The following is a 24,078-nucleotide window of genomic DNA, read 5'->3' on the forward strand; positions in this document are numbered from 1 at the left end:
GCGGGGGGCGACTGACCTCTGCGCATGGCCCCTCTCCTCCGACAGCCTCCGAGGTACGGCCTGCGCTGTGCTGCTCCCCCCGGGCGCGTTTGCTTGGTGGGCTGTAGCAGCTGCCAAAGCAATAACTAAGTGAAAACCTTATATACATAGTCAAATACTTACTACTTTTAAAATTAAAGCTAGATTGACCATAAGGAGCTTTTTTTTTCTTTTTTTTTTTAAACATTTTATCATAATGGAGAGACGTGTGAGTTGCAATTACGTGTTAATGCAAAATTGATAACCTGACGCCTGATTAGAAGTGCATAAAGCTCTCGGGCGCACGGAATTGCCTGTAATAATAAAGATAATTTATATGGTAACATTACAAAAATAAGTTCTTCGGGTGATACAATTACTTGCGAGTGTTAAGAAATAATAATTTGTGACAAATCTTGTGGCAGCTGGCTGTAACAGGATTTGTCATTAGAGGTATTGAGAAACATGGCTAACAGTAAGTCTCCAGAGATACTAACTAACTTACAATTTTTGCAAAATGGTGACTGAGATACTGTGATAATTAATATGGAATCATAAGACCGTTGCAAGCAAAAATCCATAAAGATGTTGAAAGACACAGCATTAATCCAGTGTTTTAAAATAATATTTGTCCTCCATTACTGTGGATCAGGGTGCAGAGTAGGTCTGAAGGAAGAATGAAGCTCCATCTTTTGAGTACGTATGTTATGCTACAGCAAGAACTGCATCTTCTGACCCTTTGTTTTTCTAGAGAAGACTTCAAGCTGGTTTCTTAGGTTACTTGGTGATCATCACTGCATATGGACTATATACCGCAGTGACAGGTGTACAGTGACTTAACCTGTTGCACTACATCACTCAGCTGAGAGGGTAGCTGAACTTTTCTACCTCGTGCAAAGATCTTTCAGGGTTCCATGTAATTGAGCGCAATATAAAACCACCCTGAGACTGTTCTAATCACACTTTATTGAATCTATGCTGAAATATGTTTTAGATCTTAAAACTAGCATGCCCTACAAAGTTTCTTTAACTGCAGAATTCAATCCTTCTTTTCAAAAATCCCCCACATACTACAATCCTGAATTTATTTGGGCTTGCTTTTCATGCAAGCTTAATATACATTGTGGTAAAGAGTCGGGTTTTAATTCTTTCTGAAGTATTTTGATTGGATTTAAGAGGAAAAATATTAAGAATAATATGATTTTTTTTTCAAAACATATTGTGTGTGTTTCATGTTTACAGATCCTTTTCCAATTGATGTGATCCAGGAAAATTATGTCCGTAATGTGAGAAACTGCATTTTTTCAATTGTCTATCCTACACCTTTTAAATCTAGAGTTCGTCTTGTAGCTGTTTCAAAGGTTGGCTATTATTTTTTTGTTCCTCTCTAGTTAATAGAGATTGTAAATACACATACTAAAATATATTTTAATATTCCTATGCTATTTATTGTGAAATCATCTTATCAATCTATACTTTAAACAAATAGAACACTTAAAACATGTGAGATATCTTTTAATAATGAAATCTGTAAAGAAAACACAGTCATTACCACTGAAAATTTGATCATATTCAAGTACCACCTGTATTATTTTTTTCTCCAGGAAGTTCTTGAAAATATTTTGGATCTTGATATATCTGTCAAAGAAACATCTGATTTTCTTCAGTTTGTCAGTGGTGGGAAAGTGATACTTGGGTCTGTTCCATTGGCCCATAGGTATGGGGGTCATCAGGTAACTATGGCACTCATTCTTCCAGGTGGAATTATGTCGGTCTTTTCATGTGAATTATGAAATTAATAATAATACCTGTAATTATTTAAGTATATGCCTGTAAGTGTATGAACATTTTGATTGCAGATATGTTCTTCATAAAGGGCTGCAAATGGAGGAGAACTATAATATTCTTTCATGGTACCATGTCTGCTTCTGTTTATGCCAGAGGCAAATTAATCTTTTAACTTCGGTTAGCTGCGGAGTCTGCTTAGCACACCTGCAGCCTGACACGCTGTGATTCATTGTAGGTATTATCAGCTCAGAGGACTGAAGAAGGATAGATCCTCACTGCAATACTGTGGTTACTAAGAGTTAAGTTTCATTGAAGTAGGTATGATTATTCATGGAAAAGAATGGTAGAATTTGATTTGTAATTTCCAATTAAAAAAAAAATTACAAGCTGTGTAAGATTAAAGGTTCATTATACAAAAGAGACAGGGCTGTAGCTTTGGTGTCATAGCTGGAAGGTAGATAAAAAAAGTGGGGATTGCTGGTGTTACTCTTTTTCTGTGGTTTTCTGATTCATTGTTGATGTTGAGTGTGGAAATACAGCTTTAGGGATCAATATCTTAATGACAGCCTGAGCAAATGTGTCATCGGATTGTGTAGATCACAGAGAACCTATGGGTAATTTGTACTGTTTCAAGTATAACTGCTATAAATGATAGAAGAAAATAACTTGATTTTCATTTTTGTCAGTTTGGTAGCTGGGCAGGTCAGCTGGGTGATGGAAGAGCCCACTTGATCGGAATATATACAAACAGGTGTGACATTTTTTAAGTGACTGCTTCAACTCTGTATTCTGTTTAGCTGATCTATTTAGCCCGAGGTGCACTGTTAGAAATGTTAATGGTATTTTTGCAGGCATGGTGAGAGGTGGGAATTACAGTTAAAAGGATCAGGAAAGACCCCATACTCCAGGTGAGTTGCCGTTAATCCATGTACACCAAAACTGGATGTTTTCTTTTTGAAATTTGGTTTGATTTTATGACCTATTCCTTATTTGTCTGTTCTCCATAGGAATGGCGATGGAAGAGCTGTGCTTCGCTCTTCTGTGCGAGAATTTTTGTGTAGTGAGGCCATGTACTATCTTGGAATTCCTACAAGCAGAGCTGCTAGGTATTTTTCTTTTCTTTTTCACAGCATCCTAATTTACTGGTAATTTTGTGACTGAGTTTCACTGAGCAGCAATAAAGAAGGACAGTTAGCTTGCAAGAGGATAGATCTTTCTTTTCATATGTATGCAATCAGAACAAAATATATCCCTCCAGTTTTGTAGATCTTTTTGATAAAACTTTTCAGTAATAATGACCTCTATCAATTAATCCATTCACTTTTGTCTTTGGTATGCTTTAAAGTACTACTTTTTTTAAATACGGTACTGTGGACTGTCTGTGTCTTGTGGTGAACAGCTGTTCTTCACTTGTAAGACTGTCTTAACTGAATTACCTTAATTTGAAATCTGGTTCATTTTGTAAAGAAAGTAAAAAGTGGAAGTTAGATTGAGTGATTATATCTGACACTAACTCCCCTTGCCGGCTTTTATGATACTGCAATCAAGAGTTTCTTCTCTTAAAAAAAAATAAAATTGTTCTCTCCCTTGTTGCTCACCAAAAGACTTGCAAAAACAGCAGGACTAGATTCCTGCCCTGTAAATAATAATAATACTTTTAGTGTATGTGGATAATCAATGAGTCTATTAATACATTTTACATGGTTAATAAGTGAGTTTTTTGTTACACTAAAGTTAAGCATTTGGATGAATTTTGCTAGAATCAGGTCAAGTAGGAAAATGTTGAAAGTGGCTATTCTGTATTGTCATAGTCACCTAGTTGCAAATTTTAAGATTGGTAGGAAAAATTGTCAGATTAATAGATGTTCATATTGGAGGTAGTACTGAATGTAGGTGATTGCTCCAAATTCCTTATTTGTGCAAGCACCCCTTGAGCAGAAAGGGAAATTTCATAAAAAAGTAATTTAAAACTAATTCTGTTTGAACCAAAGATGACTAATACATTCACTCATTGGGATGATTTTCTCAGAATTAAGTAGACTGAGTTTTTCAGATGATCGTGTTTAAAATGTCAAGTTCATTTTGTGTTCCAAGTAGTCTCATGTCTGTACTCCAGCATTTCAGCCTTTAAAGAGAGTAAATATTCTGCAGAAAAGGCCTGTACTCAGCTGCCACATGGTTAGGTGTCTGTATTTGCAAAGTGTCTGCAAATCTCTCTAGCATTAATTCTAACACATTTGCTCTGTTGAAGTGCAGTGTTTGTAAATGACATTTTTGATCGTTTATTCACTGACTTCACTTTGAGACCCTTTGCTGTTGGCATTAATGCAAAACTTCAAATCTGTCTGAATATCAGCAGGAATTTTTTTGCTGTCATGTCAACAAATTGTTCAGTGCAAAAAACAGTATGAAAATTACTCCTTAACTGTGCACAGATTCTATTGAGTACATAGTGTGCTTCAGTTCTCTGCTGGCAAATTGGTTAAATGCCTGGCTGTCTTTAACTGCTGTACAAACTCTCCAGACTGTTTGCAAGACTTCATTTGGAAAAACCCCAGCTGATATCCATATTCTTCCCAATGGGGAGCTGTTGTACTGAGGCTGGTGGGATGCACTTACAGACATCTTGTCAAGTCTTGGCAGAAGTGTGGGGAAAAGCCTTACGGCTTATCCCAGAACACCCAGCAGGTTGGTTTGCTCTATTAATTTTAAGTACTGTGTTCCCAATGGGGTGCTACAGTTTATGACTGTACTGCCAGATAAAGAACACTTCTTCCCATGGTACCATTTTAGTCATGTACTAGGACTACCAGTGAGCAGTGTTATACATAAGGTCAAAAAAGTGAGCCAATATGTGTAGTTTTCAGAGTGGCCCTTACTTGCACAGGTCTTGATGTTCATGCAAAACAGCAAGCACAGCACTTGGGATTGCAAAGTGCAGCCCTTAAACTAGAGCCAGGGGTAGGGAGGGATATAATCCGTCCATCCTTCTGTGAGTGCTCTTCCAGCTTCTCTGGTGCAAGAGCAATTTCAGTGCTCTGTTCCTGTGGTTGAGTGCACGTTTGGTCTCCTGCTGCCATCTCTGAAGTAATGGTACTTACAGGAACCATTTGAAAACTATTTTTATAGTGGGAATGTAGGTATCTTTATGTGGTTGCTCGGTTATCTGGCTCTTAAGTGTTGCATGTCCATTGACTTGTATTAGTAGCTAACCAAATGTTGATGCCCCCTGATTTTTTGTCAGTAATGAGAAGTGCTGTTATTCTGCAGGAGTTTTACAGAGAGCCTGCTGAGTTACATAGTCAAAGAGAAACAACCCTTCTGACAGAGGTCTATTGAAAACAGTAAAATTTAGTAGCATTTTTCTGACTCGTCATCTAGTGTTCTGATGCCCACAACATTTTGTTAGTGTCTGGGGTTCATTCCCTGATTTTGAAAATGTTTGTTTTTCTTGCAGGATTAAGATTTTCTTCTTCCATCTCATTTATGTCAGCACTTTTTGTACTTAATCCTACAGACATACCATTCATATATGATTATTTCCAAAAGAGTCTTTTTTGAAAAAAAATTCCTAATGTTGCTTTTATCAGTACAGCTCCAGTAACGGGAGCAGATTGATTTCTAGATACTTTTTCCCTCCTTCTGGAACATTTCACTGCCTGTTCTTTGCAGTTAACAGAGAACATTCAGTTTGCATAGCTATTAGATACCTTCCAAAATGCCAAATATAATAATAACAATTTAGTTTCAAAGGTACAGTTACTGTTGCAAGCAACTGCACTGTGTAAGACTTCAGACAAATCATTCCTTTTCATGATTTTTTGTACATATTTATGTTTATATGCATACCCCACATTTTTGGTCCAACTAAATTCTTTCTAAAATTTTGATGCTAAAGTATGTAGAACCAGAATCTAGTGTACTCTCAAAATTTAACACTTGGGAGTTGTTTTAACTCTGTGACTGTCTTCAGTCAAATTTATGAATGGAGTATTAGGTTTGCTTCTTGTCCTTTTCTGTGTACCTCCAAAGGAGGCTTGGTTCTGTCTTCTGTGCAGTCTTCAACTATCTAATAGATAGCAGCTATGTAAGTAGCTGCATTAAATTTCAAATAGCATGCTACCTAACTGTTTTGAATCATAGCATCATAGAAAACCATTTGGGTTGGAAGGGACCTTTAAAGGTCATCTAGTCCAACCCCCCTGCAATGAGTAGGGACACCTTCAACTAGACCAAGTTGCTCAGAGCCCCGTCCAACGTGACCTGGAATGTCTTGGATGTTTCCAGGGATGGGGCATCTACCACCTCTCTGGTCAACCTGTGCCAGTGTTTCACCACGCTCATCGTGAAAATTTTCTTCCTTAGACCTAGTTGAAATCTACCCTCTTTTAATTTCAAACCATTACCCCTTGCCCTATTGCTACAGGTCCCGCTAAAATGTCTGTCCCCATCTTTCTTATAAGCCCCCTTGAAGTACTGGAAGGCTGCAGTAGGGTCTCCCCAGAGCCTTCTCTTCTCCAGGCTGAACAACCCCATCTTTCTCAGCCTGTCCACATTGGAGAGGTGTTCCATTCCTCTGGTCATCTTTGTGGCCCTTCTCTGGACCTGCTCCAGCATGTCCATGTCTGTCCTGAATAGAAGCATGTTTTCCAGTTATCAGCAAGCAAAGATAAAGAAGTATTATATAAAATGAGCTAAATTTTCCTGCTGCTACACTCTTGAACAGCAAGAACTCTTCTGTACCTACTGCAGGGACAAACACCTCTTTCAGAAGATAGCACCAAGCATTACTTCTGCTGGATTGTCAGTGTAATACCAGTTGCTTTGGAGAGAAAACTTCCTGCACGTTAACCTTAGGGGAATATGATGTCCGTGCATAGTTTGTGAGGATTGATTCCATTTTACTTTTCCTGATATAACAGAAAATACAGTGAAATTACATATTTTAATTCATAAAGTGAATGTAAATTGTGAAATACTTTAGAGCAAGCAAAGTTGTTCCAAGCACTCACAAATCTCAACATTTGGATAAACATGAAAATTTTTAGGATGTGCAGAATTTTAAGGCAAATGAAAGGGAGAGATTTTTTTTTAAAATCCAAGTACAAGTAGCAGTGAAGAAGAAAGGGGTAATCATAAAGTACATCAATATTAGGCCTTTTGTGTGTGTTGATACTATTTGAAGAGTTTCTGATTGCTGGGGGTCCCAGATCTGTCCCCAAAGTTCCTGAGACACCAGTTTTGGCTCACGTAAAGGGCAACCTCCATCTGATGCAACAATTTGGTTTCTAATTTCTCTGTCCTAATTTCACTGTTATCCTTGGGGAAATTGTGACTTATTTAAAATTATCATCACACTAATCAGTCACTAAGATTCCAAATTAATGCAGTACTTTTTTGAATGCAACCCCCTCCCCAAGAACAGTGTAAGTAATGGAGATTGGACAACTCTGTATAAATACAAAACAAATGCATCTTGCTAATGAACCTTGATAAGCCTTGGCTTATTGTTTGCTTGTGTCATTTGTAAATACAAAGCTATGCCAGCAAAAAGATCTTCCTTTTTATGAAAGGTATAAAGTTATATAAAATACGACTTCGTCGTCATTGTAAATTATTTTTCCTGAGATAACTTTTTAATGTTCATTTCTTGTTTGTTACAGCTTAGTTGTAAGTGAAGATGATGTGTGGAGAGACCAGTTTTACAATGGAAATATTAAGAAAGAAAGAGGTAATGAACACATTTCAAGTTAATATGTTGCAACACTGTAACTTAATTCTCCATTGCAAAATGAATTTTTGTATGTCATATATGTGTAATAAAAAGTACTAAATTAGCTTCATTTCATTTATTAAGATACAAAACCTTTTCTGAGAAAATCAGTCTGAAACATACCTTAGTTAAAGAAATGAAGCTCTGTGAACAGGTCTACTATGATTTTTGGCATATGTGTTGTAGGGGTATGGTTTTTATTTTTGCTTGCCATTACAAAAATGATACTGAAAACTAGGGAAATTTTCCATTGTTCCGATAGCAATACTAGGACAGTGGGAACACTGCTGTGGCTGTGCCATTGCTACATCATCTACACCTGCTCTGAAAAAGAGTGGGATGGCACAATGTGGGGAAAAATCTATTTGTGTTCTTTCTTTCTTTGTTGCTAGCATCTCTGGAGTAATTCTAGTATTAATGCAGTACTGGAATTTTGCCTGTATTTGCTGGTATAACAAATTAAGCTTTATCATTAAAATGTATGTGTAGTAAAGTAATATTATATATGTTCATCTGTTATGCATTGAGCATAATTACAAAAATACCAGTTTAACTATGTATATATAAATTCTGCATCTATAGAAACAACACATGAAGGCTTTTGTTATGGAACTACTTCATTTTGCTGATACTCTGTTTACATTTAAACACGTGTCTATATTTAAGGTGCAATAGTGCTACGTCTTGCCAAATCATGGTTCCGTATAGGATCCTTAGAAATCTTAGCTCATTCTGGGGAACTGGACTTACAAAGGTTTGAATTTAATCTTCATCATAACTATATTAATCTTATTAATAGCTATATTATAACATCATAACTGTATTTTCTTAACAATCAAATATATATTTTAATGCATGTGTACAGTTGGAATTTAGACATATATTACTTAAAAAGGAAGGTTGCCTAATTTAGAACGATAACCTGCTATTTTTATACAAGCATACAAAAGGTCTTGCCTCATAAGGGCAAAATCCCTTAGATGTTTTTGAAAGCCTGGATATTACAAAATCAGAAAGGTTTTATAGCTGAAATAGTTCTGGTAACGGAGCACTAGGGAACAGTTGTTTGTTTTGGAAAGATTCGTAAATTTAAAGTGTAAGTTCCTACATTTCTCATAGTTGTCTATGAAGCTAACAGAAATATGAAATAAATCACTAGGATAAGTATGTTGTATAAAGTATGTTCTCCAGAAACATTCAGAACCAGAGAAATGTACTAGGTAAGAAATTATTGCATGTTTTTTAAGCTTCTTAGCAATATTAATTTGTGTGTCAAGCAGTTAGCATGACAAATTTTTAGAGCTACCGTAAATATTTAAAAGTTGCTTAATTTCTCCTCAGGAGCAATAGAAGTTGTTCTGGGGTGCTGAAAAACGAACAAGAGCCCATAGTAGCAGTTGTACATTGCAGTAACCGATAATTCCATTTAACTTCCCGCATCACTCTATGCTGTCTTTCCTTTTTTTAAAAAAAAAAATCTCACAGCAGATTTTAGCTCTAAAACTGAAAGAGTGAATTAAGGAACCGATTTGAAGTTTGCTTTGGGTTTTTTTTGGTTAAAGTATTTGTGACCCATTGAATTTAAGGAGCATGTAAAGATCACTTGTACTCACGCAAAATAGACGACTCCTTCCTGCCTGTTTTGGAGGGAGCCACAGAAAGAATAGCCAAGAGCAGGCCAAGGCTAGCGTGAGTGACTGTGCTTCCTCCTCGAGAAGATCCCCCTGAAAGAAGTTGTCATGGAGCAACCAGCTAAAATTCAGAGGCAATAGGTTGGACACCCTTCTAAAGGTCAGGTTACTAGGTACTCTGATAAAATCATCACAGTTTGAGGAGAGTTCAGTGATTTGCTCCAACAACCTGATTTTTACCAGAAGGTAAAAATCTAGATATTTGTGTGCACAGCTCACCAACCCTTGCCCAGGTCTAACCCTGGCCCAGGCTGCCTACCCCACGTGTAGGTGCTTACAGCTTCCTGTGCCAGTGGCCCTGGCTGGCTCTGACCACAAGAGGGTCCTACACGGAGCTCCTAAATGTATGAAATGCCAGCTGCTCTACTATAAAGCTTTAGATCTGCAAAGATATGCATCTGACAGGCATTGCAATTTTTAATGCATGTATCCCACTTTCCTGAGCTTGTCTTGTAGTTCTATACAGCATCATTTTTGGGGAATGGTCAGTTACTGTGGCAAGTAACCCTACTTTGTAAGAATTCAGCCATAAAATTTTCTTTGTGAGAATTCTGATGTAGAATTGTAATCATGTACTTTTTTTTTGGATATATGAACTTTTTTTTCCCCCAAAAATTGATATTACTGCATGCAAAACCAGATCCTGGTGTGCTCTGGAAGTTTAAAACACAGAAATAATTCTAACTCTACGTGGCAGTCTCCAGTCGTATTTATGACTGGAACCTTAGGTGTTATGCCTAAGCATTTGGAAGGGCTTAATCCAAGACTCGTTGGAGTAAATAGATTGAGTTTTCTAATAACTGGTTGCAGCAAGCTGTAGATGAGCAGTTAGCTGTTTGAAAATAGAATTTTGAATGATCAGTTCTAGAAGTACCAGTTTTGTTTAAAGAATTCTGCCTCTCCTGTTACAGAAGATTGCTAGACTTTATCATCCAGGAACATTTTCCATCAATAGCCATGAATGATTCAAATAGATATCTGGTAAGTCTTTTAAAAAAGTTATTTTTATTTTCCACAAGCATGTGAACAAAAATTATATGAAGCTTTTCAAAGTTTCAAGTTTTAAAAGATTTTAAAATTTGAAGTAAGCTTCCAGGTTTTATTAGAAAAAGTTTGTTAATTCTTTTCAGTAAAAACTTGCTTCTTGAATTTTTTTTTTTTCTCAAAGTCAAATATGAACATTCTTCACTACTTTTCATTATGGAAATGTTTATTAGTAAGCTTCCACTTTCTGTTATCTTTTGTTCTCTTACTGCTCAGATTTTAAATAAGCAGTGGTCATGAAGTGATGAATTATACTTTTTCTAGTATAAATGCAGTATGTATAGTATATACTAGTATATATACACGTATACATAGTGTCTTTGTTTCTTTTTTTGACTTTTAGATCTCTTTTAGGGCATCCGTATGTACTTATTTAACTATAGTCTTTGCTGGATAAGATTATTATGTAGTCACATCATTTAGAATGTGAATGAAAATTCCTGACAGACAGAGATATAAATTTAAAAATAGAATGTATGGCATATTTTTAAAGTGAATAAAATGTTTATGTTATTTCTTGTATTCCATATTTTTGATTCAGAGAACTTGAAGTAAAATTTGTATTTGATTTTAGGAGTTTTTCTCTACAGTCGTATCAGAGACTGCAAATCTGATTGCATTGTGGATGTCTGTGGGGTTTGCACATGGTAAGCTGCAGTAGATGGCATTGGCTTTACAGGAGTGACTCTTTATAGCCATATACTTAAAGATGGCTTTTATTTGTCAGAATAAGATTTTTCAGTTTTTCTGATGTTCTTTGCCTACAGCAGTATCTGTTATGCATTAATATACAAGTGTTTTCGTAACAGAGTTAGGAGCACTGTCTGATCTTTCAAAGCATGACTGTATCTAACGGAAGCAAGAATATGGGAGCAAGAATTCTCAGAATTGTTGTGGTAGTCTGATGGACAAAGACCATGTGTAGATGTCGTATATAAGTTTAATTGCTCTGTATTTGATGCATCTACATGAAAACCTGACCTCTTATAGTGTATAGGATAGAGTGCTGTTCACATTTGTTTCAGATTTATGTTATGAAAAATAAAATAGCATTGTCTTGCTAATACAGCAGCCAGTCACCTTGCAAAGCAGCAGCTAATGACGAATTTGCAGGATGTTGTTTCTTTCAATGCCGTGTAGCACTGAAAGGAAAAGGAAACAGTGCCACCTAGGTATAGAAACCAGATGCAAGATAACGTAGCAAACAGTTTCTCATTTTCATACTTAAAATGCATGCCAGGTCAAGAATGAGAGAGACAAGTTTATTTTCCAGAGCCTGATTTCTAAAAGGCAACTGCTACAAAGTTCTCTAGATTCAGTGGATCTATTTCACAGCAAATTTTCGAGACACTACAGAGTTCAGGTGAAATTTTTACTTTTGTTTCTCCCTGCTGTTTAATTGTAGGTGTGTGCAATACAGATAACTTCAGTTTATTATCCATAACAATAGATTATGGTCCATTTGGATTTATGGACTCCTATGATCCAAGTGAGTGTAGCACCTGTTTTTAAATACAATTTTTTACTTATTTATATTAAGTTAATATTTATATGTAATTTCTGTGTGCATGGGAACTCCTAACATTACTAACAGAAAAATCCCAAGTATGTGTATTGATTGAAGAGTTTTAGGGAAAAAGATTTTATCAGAGGGCAGTTTTATGATACACTATACAGATTGCATTTCACGTACTACAAGTCATCTTAATGAAATACTGCTATTAAACCCAGTTGAACTTCATCAGTTGAATAGATGCTACAACAGAAACCTAGAAAACTAAAAATTGCATATTGCTGTAAGCAGCCAAAAGCAAAAGTGATATACAGTAACTTTGTATGCATCATGCTCTAGCTTTATAGTCAGAGCAGCTAATTATACGTTGGAAGAAAACAAATCAAACCTACCCTTTCTTTGAAGGTATGAACTCAGTCAGTCTGGGATTGATAGATATAGGTCCAGAATGTACATAAATGCGTATTATTAGATTGTTGTTTGGAGGTTGTGTCTGAGTCAGCTTCAGAATCAGCAGTGGTTATCTCGCTATCTGTTTTCATGAAACTGCAGCCTCCAATTAAGGAAATCTCATGAGAATAAATGACATATTGTTTCTGTTGTATTGAAAAAACAGGGCTTTTGGGGTTTTAGAGCTTTCTCGATATGGTGGGTTGACCCCAGCCAGCAATTAAGGACCCACCAGCCACTCATTCACTCCCCACTGCTGCGGGTTGAAGGAGAGATTTGGAAGAGCAAAGATGAGAAAAAGCCCATGGGTCAAGATAAAGACAGTTGAATAACTGAAGGGGGGGGAAAAAAAAAGATGGGGGGGGACATGACACCAACCAGTGATGCAAAGGCAATCACTCACCACCTTCCACCAGCAGACTAATGCCCAGTCAGTCCCCAAGCAACAACTGCCTTGGAAAAACTACCCCCAGTTTCTATTGCTGAGTATGACGCTATATAGTATGGAACACCCCTCTAGTCAGTTGGGGTCAGTGTCAGCTGTCCCAGCCGTGTCCTCTCCTATCCCATTGCCCAAACCTGCTGGGGTTGCAGAGTGAGAACAGAGAAGGCCTTGATGCTGTGCAAGCATTGCTTAGCAATAGCTAAAACATTGGTGTGTTACCAACACTGTCAGCCTGAAACACAACATCATGCGGGCTGCTATGAAGAAAATTAACTCCGTCACAGCCAGAGTGAGTACACCCTAGAACCAGATGAAATGCTTCAGAGTTAAAATTCAGATTTGAACCAATCACCAGATCTGACAGATGTGTCACAAGTCCCCTCCTTAATGCTCCGTTTGTAACAAATGTCCTCCGAGGACTCAGGCAATGCTGTGTGCATTGATCAGCTTATCTGCATTTCACCTGAGCAAGGGGTTCATACTGCATCCATTCAGAGGCTGGTGCTGTAGATGTGCATACATTTTACCTGTAATTTGCATAGCAGATATTTATTATCTCCAAATAATGGATTTGCATACTGGAACATGTTAGCCCTGACTTTTATGTGAATACATAAGGCTTGCTTGTACAACTGAAATAAATCCTGAATCTGGTTGTAGTTGTTTGCTTAGTCTGTGTGCTAAATAGTAGTGCTATATGTAGTAAAAACATTGAATAAGACATTGGTTTTAGCGTAAAAGTGGTCTTTTTCTGTTTAAACATCTGAATTTATTTTGTATCTTCAAGGAGGAAAATGTCACTTATGACATATGGGAACTCATCTGTGAAAGATATATTACTTAGATTTGCAAATAATAGATCTTGAGTTAATTCACTGTAAATAAGTATCCTTGTGATCTGATTTTAAATATTTAGAAACTTTAGGGCTTTTATTAGTTTGCTGTGCAAGTATAAAAATGAATGCAGTTCAATATTTTGACATTGATTATTTATTGTAATTACTCTGTTGTGGAAAAGTAATGTTTTGTTTGAAACAGATTTTGTTCCAAACACATCTGATGATGAAAGGAGGTATAAAATAGGAAATCAGGCAAATGTTGGGCTGTTTAATCTGAGCAAGCTGTTACAAGCTTTAAAACCTTTATTGGATCCCAGGCAAAAGCAGCTGTAAGTAATCCTTAAACTATCTTAACACTTAAAAGAACTAGTGAGATGGGAGACCCTCTAATCACCATATGCATAGGAAAGAAAGGGATTAGCTTTTAAAATCTTTTTTTTCTAAGTGGAAATTGATCTCAATTGATTACTGGCCAGAATAAGGTGGAGGGACGGAAGAAAGATTTTCATTGGTCATAAATAATAGCAAAATTTATCACTTAGCAAAAATCACTTAGGGAAGTGATCGTGCCCCTGTACTTGGCACTGGTGAGGCTGCACCTTGAATCCTGTGTTCAGTTTTGGGCCCCTCACTACAAGAAGGATGCTGAGGTGCTGGAGTGTGTCCAGAGAAGGGCAGTGAAGCTGGTGAGGGGTCTGGAGCACAAGTCTTATGGGGAGCGGCTGAGGGAACTGGGGTTGTTTAGTTTGGAGAAGAGGATGCTGAGGGGAGACCTTATCGCTCTCTACAACTACCTGAAAGGGGGTTGTGGCGACGAGGGTGTTGGCCTCTTCTCCCAAGTAACCAGCGATAGGACGAGAGGAAATGGCCTCAAGTTGTGCCAGGGGAGGTTTAGATTGGATATTAGGAAAAATTTCTTCACTGAGAGGGTGGTCAGGCATTGGAACAGGCTGCCCAGGGAGGTGGTGGAGTCGCCATCTCTGGAAGTGTTCAAAAAACGTGTGAATGTGGCACTTCAGGACATGGTTTAGGGGACATGGTGCTGCTGGATTAATGGTTGGACTTGATGATCTTGAAGGTCCTTTCCAACCTTAGTGATTCTGTGATTCTGTGAAAATATGACTGGAAGGTGGTCCTAGATGCTGTATGGTGCATTCTCCTCAAAGGTAGGACCTTTGCCTGTAGTTTTCTATTCTAAGTTTGTCTAGCTTGTTCTTTGAGATGTTTACTTATGAAAACCATACATCCTCCTGAAGTAGTAAGGTAGTATTTTAATATCCTATTTTGAAGATTCCTAATATGAATCTTCCTTTCTGTGGTTTAAACTCATGACTTCTTACTGAAAAGGAAGAACATTGTATTTTTCTTCTTTGCAGCAGCTATTTATGTATTTGAAGTCTGTTAAAACATTTTCCCCGCTACAGATCCTAGCTGATTCAGAATATCAATGTTTGTGAGATATCAGACAGAAGAAGTTTTCCTTGTTCAGTGTACGGTAGGATTGTACCCACAGTAGTGTTGTAGTTCCATAGAATTTGACATTTCTTTTGTTTTTGCAGAGCTTCCCAGATTTTGGAGGGATATGGTGAGCTTTACTACATCTGGTATGCAGTTCCAGAACCTCGTAGTCACAATACTATAAATTATGTTATGTGACAATTTCCTTACTTTGTTACTATTTTCAGTTTCACAGAACTATTCAAAAGAAAATTGGGTCTTCTTGGGGAGAATGAGGATGATAACTATTTGATTGCTTTCCTCCTAAAAGTAAGTTTGCTTTGCTAATTTTTGTTGGACCAATACCCTCTTCTTTCAAAACTGTGATAGAAGTATCTTTTTTCACTAGCTTATGGAAGATACAAAGGCTGATTTTACAATGACATTTCGACAGCTCAGTGAAATTACTGAAGACCAGTTAAAGGAACTCCATATTCCTGAGGTACTAATTAACACAAGCACCCAATTTTAGGAATACTTAATATAAAATGAGCAACTTCTGCACATTTTTTTTCTTGTGTATCTGCTTTTTACCTGCTTTTATCTGTGTCCATGTTTTTCTCATCTGTTCTTTCTCTGAAATTCTCAGTTCATCTGTGAGCTTTGGCTACTTTCTCTCAACCGAGCAACATGAAGCAGCTGTTAGCTCAGTGTAGTCAGCCAGGGAAACCTAGTTTGTGGTAGTTGTGCAACACTAGAGGCAGTAACACCAAGCTCTGTTTTTTCTGTTCGCCTTTTCCAAGTTCTGTGTCCTCTCCCTTCTTCCTCTCCTACTCCTCTATTCCATTCCTCTCATACCATTCTATTCTGTTTTTCTTCTCAGTCTTCTCCCATCCCTGTAGCCTTGAGTTTCCCTTTTTCTCCACACTTTATCTTTCTTTATCAATATATTTTCCTTATTCCACAATTTTGGAAAAAAGAATAAAATAGGTCAGACAATAAGCCAAGGAAGAATAGGGATGAAGTGCTGGAGGTATTTAGATAGAATTTGCCGTAACAGAGGTGGCTTATATTATGCTAGCAAAAAGAAATAATTTCAATGCAGAGGAAAAGATATTAGTAGAATTTCTGGGGAGAAAAAAGTGTCATCATGTTTCTGTCTTACATCCTTTTAATATCCATTTGCTTGCTTTGGTTTTGGCTTAACAGGAACAAAATTCTGATTACTCACCATTAACTGTTTCTTTCTCTTTAGGAGTTCTGGGCTCTCCAGGATCTGAGTAAACACAAGTTATTTTCAGAATGGGTTACAATGTACCTTTTGAGATTGAATCGGTAAGTCTGATGCAGTTTCAATTGTAAAAATAACACCAAGTGTGTATTTGCCAGAAGCAGGCAACTTTAATCTGCAATGATTTTCCATAATCTTTAGCGGGTCTGACAAACTGGCCCAAACATGGTTTCATATGCCTTTTTTGTCTTTATGGTTCTAGATTGTGTTAGATTCCATAATAATTACTACCATAGTTGTGTTTTAACACACAGGTACATAAAAATGACAGGGTAGGAGTGGTCTGTATTTGATGTCTTTCACTGAGCAACCGATCAGATTTCTTTGGTTAATAATTTTTGTTAAAATACCAGTCCTACAGATTCAGTCCAAGAATCTGAAAGTCAGGCTTTGCAAATACATATGAGTGAATAGCATTTCGTTACTGGTAATATATGTATTTTTCACTACATAATAATATGGCTTTAGGATGACAGGGGTTGGAAGTGTAACAGTTGTGAATACACAGACTGTTCGGAAACCACTGTTCTTTTCTAACATGCATGTTAGAACTTCCTACCAATTCTTTTGTCTTGTAATGTGTTTTTCATAGTGATATATGGTATGCATGGCTGACAGTAGTGAAAAGTAGTACCTATCAGGTACTTAGAAATTTTAGTCAGTAAATAACAATTCTTAGGGGAAAAAAATCAATACAAGATACAAAACCTATATGAAAATGTGCAGGTTTTTTGCAAGTCTGATCACTCTTAGAGGTTCATACCTGCTTCCAATGAACACAAAAGCAGAACACTTAATGATTTTAATGAAAGTTAAATACAGTATTTCTAAAAATAAATAAGCATAACCCTATTAGCACTTTCTTTTTTCTTCTTTTGGTTTGTTTTTCATGTATAGTAACAAGGGTGATTCAGACACCAAGAGAAGAACAAGAATGACAAGTGAGTAAAATGATCCAAAGGAATTCATATGCTTGAAGATGGCAGCTATCTATTTACATAGGTTTCTTCAGTGTTAGTTTTTTTTCCCTTTGACGAGAACTAAAATGTACTGTTTTTCTGATGAGAAGAAACTCTCATTATGCTGCTGCAAATCTTGTAATACTCTACATTCACTGTGCTATCTCTGGTCTCACCCAATCGTCTGATTAGAATCTAGCCACGTGTGTGTAGCTCGACTTGTGAACATATATATATTTTTTACATAAGCTAAATGATCAAGATGTTCCTTGGCTACAGTGAGATGCTTCTCCTCCCTACGGATCCTCTCTTTTTCCTCCTTAAAAAAAAGAAATTAAAAAAAATCCTTAATTGTCTGTGTTTATGAAGAAGTTGGTCTGGCCCAAACACCTTCTGTTGTGAATACAGTCGTAGTTGTACCAGTTGACTGAGGCCTAAGAGAGTGAAACCACAGAAATGCACCACAACTACTAGTCCAAGTTGCTTTTCTCTAGATTCTGCTGGTTTTGAAGAACAGAGCACATGTTCGTTCATATTTTGGGTGATTGAAATCACAAGTGTTGAAAACCTCATGAAGAAGGCTTTTCCTACCAGTACCCACAAGGGCTGCTCTGACCTGTGTCACAGCATATGTGAATATAGACACTGAAGCAAGCCAACTCAGCTGTCCAGCTATGGTCTATTCCATATCAATCCTCATTTACCTATTTGTTTATTTTTCTTTCCCTTATTTGTTGTTTACCTTTTTTAATTTCTTTTTTTCTCTTTTTTTTTTAACCCCTTCTTTACAATTTCCATTTTGAGGGCTCAGGAGATGTCAGGCTTCCAGCTTGTTCTATGCTTTGGTGCTTGTGCACTTGATTAATTTTTTTTCCTTTTGATTTCCTTTAAGAACTTAAGAATTACTGGCCCATGGGAACATGGTTGTCTGTATCTTGTCCTGTCTTAAGTGGGACTTCACCTTAGTGTCTTGAAATGGTGGACGTGCTCTGGCTGCTCCCCAATTTGTAACTCTTCATTGCAAAGCAGGGTGCTCCCGGAAAGGCCCCCTAGGATTTGATTTCCTTGTGAGAGATGCCCTTCCTCTTCTGCTATATCTGCTTTTCCTGAGGGCAAGCAACATCTTTTCCTTGATCTGTACTTCCTTCCTTTAGCAGTCTGTGAATGTGTCAGTTTGCATTGCTCAGAAGAACATTGTTCTTCTCTGGTGATGCACCTTGGATAACATCAAGAAAGATTCTGGTGGGCATCCTGTACTGGCACAATGGACTAAGGTTGGTTTGAGTGTTCAAATATGTCCAAATCCTTTCTACATGTTATAAAGAATTCAGGTTTCTGAAAGGCACCCACTGTTTTTTTTCTGCATCTGGAGAAAAAGCTCCTTACTTGTCAAAGGACTATCTAGTCATGAAAGGACGGTACTTTAATTCTCCAAGTTACAAAATGGTAGAGGTATTGCATTTACCTGTTTCTCACAGCAGAAATAGTGGATAAGAAATTCTAAGAATTATTCAGACAGAAATGTTTTTGGATCTGCAGTGAGCTGTGGTAGATTTGTGAAATTTGCCTATGAAAGACAATGAGCAACTGAAAATCTCTGGACAAAAGGGAGTGAAGGAAATGGGAGGATCTGATCAAATTCTGCATGAGGTATAACATGCTTTAGTATTATGCTGCTTTGCAGGGTATTTTATTCTCATTTCTAACAGAAATGGCTGTACTCTTTTGTTAGATATTGACTGGCCACTTTCCTCAAAAGCTTTAATTGATTTAATAGGAAAATGGTAGGAGATGGCAGAGTTTCAGTAGTAAGATAGTAAAAACTGCATAGGGCACAAATTGTCATCACATGGACCTTCATGTTTGCATCCACATTTTCTAACCAAAGCTCCACTGATTTCTAAGAACACTTCTTCCAATTTCACATGTGTTTTTAGAAAGTTAATATGAAAACAGTTACAAGAAGAAAGGTTTGGTTTATTATTTGTATTTTGGTAGGGTTAAGAAGTTTCAACTGTGGGACTCTGAGGCTCTTAGCTCAACTACCGTTTTGAGGTTTTGAGCTCCCCGGTTTTCCTCAGCTGAAAATTAACACTGAAAACTGTCTCAACACACTTCTTATTATTCTGTTTTTGGAACCTGCTTTTAGAGGAGATTATGACATTCTGAGTTTTTACTCCAGATCAGAAAGTATCTCATTTTGGGGATGATCTTCTACAAACCAGCATTGTGGTTTTGTACACGTATCTCAGAGGATCATGTAAGTACAGGAGACAGACAAAACAGGGAAAAGGTTTTGCTTCCAGGACTACACTTGTGCTAGTGGTCTCAGTTTTGGTAGCAGTCCGAAACTTGCTATGCAAAGATTCATCGTTAAGTTAGTTTTCTTCCATATAACCAGTCATTCATACAGCAGAGCTAGCAGATATTCCTAACAGACTACTGATGTTAATTTGTTACTGATTTATTTAAAATCTTACTTTCCTTTTAAAATAAACAAACTTTGTTACATTTTTGCTAGCCTCTCCATATTACGGTATGACTGAGGTTTCTTACAATTTTTTGTTGTTGTTGTTCTCTTTTACATTTAAATATCTCTCGTAGATGCCCCTTGTGATCTAGTTGAAGATGTCCCTGCTCATTGCAGGGGTGTTGCACTAGGTGACCTTTAAAGGTCCCTTCCAAGCCGAACTAGTCTATGATTCTCTCTCCTAAAATTGCTTTTTTTAAAGTATTTTCTTGTAACAGCTGTCCCTTGTCAGTACAAATTGCAGCACAAATCTGGCTCGACTCAGTCAACTGTGCATTTTTACACAGCATTTCATGTTAAAGACAAAACTATCAGGGCTCTCTAGATTTTTATATGTGTTGGTAAGTCCCACTAAATTTCTTATTGCTGTCTTTAGACAATTGACTGACCTTGAATATATTGCCATTATCACCTCGTTATTCATCAGTTTTCCCTCATCATTAGTAAGTCTGGTAAAATATCTCATGTTCCAAAGTACATTACCTTGAAGCATTTCGGGTTGATCACTTATTCATTATCTTTACTTTTTTTCCTCTCATTTAGTTTTTAGTCCTGACTAGCACTTTATCTTGTACTGTCTAACCATAGTTCCTTAGGAGTTGATCAAAAAGTTTTGACAATCCAAATACCCATACAAGTCTATAATTTCTTTATAAAAGAAACATATTAAAAAAATTGTAGACCAGATCATAAAATGCTCATAAGGGCACAAAATTTCTTCTGCTTTGTCCTTTTCTTATTTGGCTTTCTTATTCTCTCATAAGTATCTTGTCACTTGTGTTAATTACAGGTATTTTAAATGCCACTGTGAAACTTATCAATTTGCAATTGTTAAGAATATATTTCTGGGACAAATATTCTCCTGCTAATATGAGTCATGGTTTTAATGTGAATTATCATTTTTATATGAGTCATATGTTAACTTCTCCACCTTTTAAATATTATTTTAATATTGTTACCACACTTGACTACTGAAAACCCATATACAGAATTAAATCAAATACTTGGCCAGAGTAAATTACTTTGCCAAGTGGAAAAGCGCTATTTTTTTAGCAGTTAGGGCAGGGTGTTGTTATGACTGTGTAGAGGTTATCAGGGTTCCAAATAGCCAGTCATATTTATTCACTTTTGTTTAATATATGTAAGTACATACAGAGCAGCAGTAACATGAAAAAGAAAAATGCCTGTATCTGGATGGATTGCACCTTAGTCGTCATTCTCATGGAAGTCAGCACCAGGACATTGTGCTGGAAAGTCGTTCTATTACCTGGGCTGCTTTTATAAAGAAGGGAGTGGCAGTGCCACCTGAGATGCTTCTGGTTTCAGCCCATGTTCTGATTTTGTAGGAGAGCTTCACCTTCTTTCATCTGGCAGGAACATGAGTGGTCAGAGCTCAGCCCTTAGAGCATTGCATGATTTTTTTTTTTCCTTTTCTAAGCAACATTAAGACCCTTTGTGTAATGCTACTGTATGTCAAATCTTGTGGCTTAAAATGGCTATCATTCACTTCCAAACACAAAGACTTTAATTGTATTGTGATACATAAAATAATCATGCAAGTGCTGTTTCATTGATTACATAGCTTCAGTAAATTCTCGTTTGTTAGGTAGTTAAATGCTGCTTTTTAGAAGCAGTGCTTATTACAGAGAAGTCTGTTCACTGCACTAAGCACTAATTCTGTATGGAGAGCTATTAAATATGAATAAAGTCTTGCGATTGTCTAACCACAGAACCTTAGGAGGAGCCAGTCATAACTTTTCTCAACAACATCAGTTGTCTTGGTAGTCAGCTAGGATAAACAAGTTACGTTTGCAAGACGAAGCAGCAGTAGAGAGATGCAAGAATGGAGTGAATTGGGACATAGAAATAAATTGTTTGATCCATTTATCCAAAATATTGCTTCTGGTCATCCCCCTCCTAATAAAATTTGTTATTTGTAAATAAAATAACATCATAACTAATTGATTAGAGGAATTGGGTAGAGGGACATCGCGGATGGTGATTTTGATGAATACTCTGCTTTCTTCAATACCCTCTTTCAAATATGCCATAAGGGTATTTATAAGAATATTTTATAAAACTACATGGATCTTTGCAAAGAAATATATTATATAAAACTGATGTTTTATTCATATAAAACCTAGTGGGACATCAATGGAAAGGGAAGGAAGAGATTAAATTTGTGTAGATCCATAAATTACAGGCTTTTGGTTTCAAGTCCATGGGTGAAATGCCTCGGGTATCGCTAATTCATCTCTTCATGTAATAGTCAGCTACTGAATTTGGGAAAATATGCAGACCAATGTCAAATTAAGACTTACCATGCAGTCTTGAAATGTTTGTTACAATTAATCTGTAATATTGTTTTGATAATTAATTAAAGGGAAGACTTTCTGAAGTAGAATCCTGGACTTTAATTGCTGAGCACAAGTAAGAGTTGTGTTGACATTATTTGCTAAAAAATTGATAATAAAAGCCACATGTGCTTATGAGAATTGTCTTTGGCGTACAGTTTGACAGAACTCCTTTTATGAGTTCTTGGTGGCCGTCCTGTAAGATACAGCCTGTATCAGTATTAGGTTATACAACCTAATTCTGATACAGGTTATACAACCTAATTCAGCAGTTTCATTTTCAATGTCCCTACAATCTCCCTACCACTAATTAGACACAATTAACCTGGAACACGCCAGAGAAGAGATACAGCAGACGGTTGTCGAAAAAACTGGGGAACCTCCCCCAGCCCCCATCAAGAAATGAAAAGGAAAGTTGAAAAAGTAGTTTCCAAAAAATACAGCTGAAATGCAACATTAAAGGCTTTTATGGTTAAACTTTTGATATATGGTATAGAAGAAGGAATATCTAAGTACATACTTTAATGAATATCTTAATAATTCCTTTTTAAATTAAGTAATATAATGTTCATTTTTATGATCCCCAGGAAGGTATTGACAACATTCAAATACACTTTCCAACAATGTAGCAGGAACCATGATAAACTCACCACATTTGAAAAGTCTGCTGGTGTTCATAACAGGACATCCTGTGTGTATCAATGTGATGTTCTATACTACTCTTAATTTTTGTTTGGCACTTTGGCGTTACTGATTGTGCAAGTTTAAAAAAAATCCTTTTAGCAGCTCATAAAAATAGATTGATTCATTCCTTTTTTTATGCATTTTTTTTCCTTGATCTGCAAATTAAACCTTCTTGCGGATTTCGATGACATATTTCAATGACTGTGTTTTCCTTCCGTTGAATATGTCTAACTAAATTTAAAAATTATTTACTTTTGGTTTCAGCTGTGAATCCTAGATACATACTTAGGAATTGGATGGCAGAATCAGCAGTGCGAAAAGCTAATTTGAATGACTTCTCAGAGGTAAAATTATTTCTTTCTTTCTTGACGTGTTTATTAATAATTGGCATAATTGTTAATGAGACACTTTGAACCTATACTACATTTTGGCCAACACTGTACTATCTAATACTAATTACTATTAAAATATTATCAAAATTATTAATAATATTAATTATAACATAAATAGTAGCAAAGATATTAATAGTGGTACTAATAATAGTAAGCAACGTGTGTAATAGTTTCTAGAGCCAGGAGTGTGCATAATATGAAGTGGCAGAAACTTTCCTGCTTTGCAGGAAAACATTTTGTATAAAAACTTACCCTTTTTAACTGCTTCCAGGTTCGTCTCCTACAGCAGATTTTAGAGCATCCTTTTCAGAGACAGCAGGCTGCAGAGAAAGCAGGCTACTCCCTGCGCCCCCCAGCTTGGGCCAAGGATCTTAAAGTAAGCTGCTCATCCTGAGAGAAATTTGAACAAGCAAGAAAAATGATCAAGGTCGAAGCTCAAGCCTTCAAATAGGATTAATGGAACAAGCCACAGGAACTTCTCTCCCTTACGCGTTGTGGACTGGTATCGGCTACGCTGCTAGTTAAGACAAGGTCTTGACTAACTTCATAAAGTCTAAAGATGAAAGAAATGGACCACTGTGCATGGTTGCATCAGCAAATTATATAGGCGTTTATAACTCTGCCCTTCATATTCAGCTGTGCGTTGAGTCCCAATATTTAAGTTCTGCCAAACTTAATCTCTCAGAATTCATGGCTGATCAGGTGGGTCTTAGTAAGTTTTAATGTCTGGTCAATTTAAAATCCATCTAAGCTAGCTTTAATCATACAGTGATTGATGAATGTTCTCGTTGGTGTTACACACTGTTCAAATATAACTGTATTCTGAAGACATAAATGTTCTTACATTTTTTGCAGAATTGGAACAGAGGA

General features: G+C 36.6%; 1 protein-coding gene across 1 annotated transcript; it reads left to right on the forward strand.

The window, feature by feature from the left end:
- The first annotated feature begins 483 nt into the window (after positions 1 to 483).
- Positions 484 to 23,602, forward strand: LOC104619738 (selenoprotein O-like). The gene is made up of 19 exons (XM_010285727.1): positions 484 to 493; positions 1,261 to 1,379; positions 1,623 to 1,751; positions 2,493 to 2,557; positions 2,658 to 2,714; positions 2,814 to 2,912; positions 7,470 to 7,537; positions 8,246 to 8,333; positions 10,182 to 10,251; positions 10,889 to 10,961; positions 11,720 to 11,803; positions 13,761 to 13,890; positions 15,121 to 15,165; positions 15,247 to 15,328; positions 15,408 to 15,500; positions 16,254 to 16,333; positions 17,187 to 17,230; positions 23,081 to 23,160; positions 23,480 to 23,602. The coding sequence occupies exons 1-19, from the start codon at positions 484 to 486 to the stop codon at positions 23,600 to 23,602; spliced, it is 1,539 nt and encodes a 512-aa protein (XP_010284029.1).
- The last annotated feature ends 476 nt before the right edge of the window (positions 23,603 to 24,078 follow it).

The sequence above is a fragment of the Phaethon lepturus genome, unplaced genomic scaffold, assembly GCF_000687285.1.
Source record: "Phaethon lepturus isolate BGI_N335 unplaced genomic scaffold, ASM68728v1 scaffold994, whole genome shotgun sequence".
NCBI classification, from domain to species: Eukaryota; Metazoa; Chordata; class Aves; order Phaethontiformes; family Phaethontidae; genus Phaethon; species Phaethon lepturus.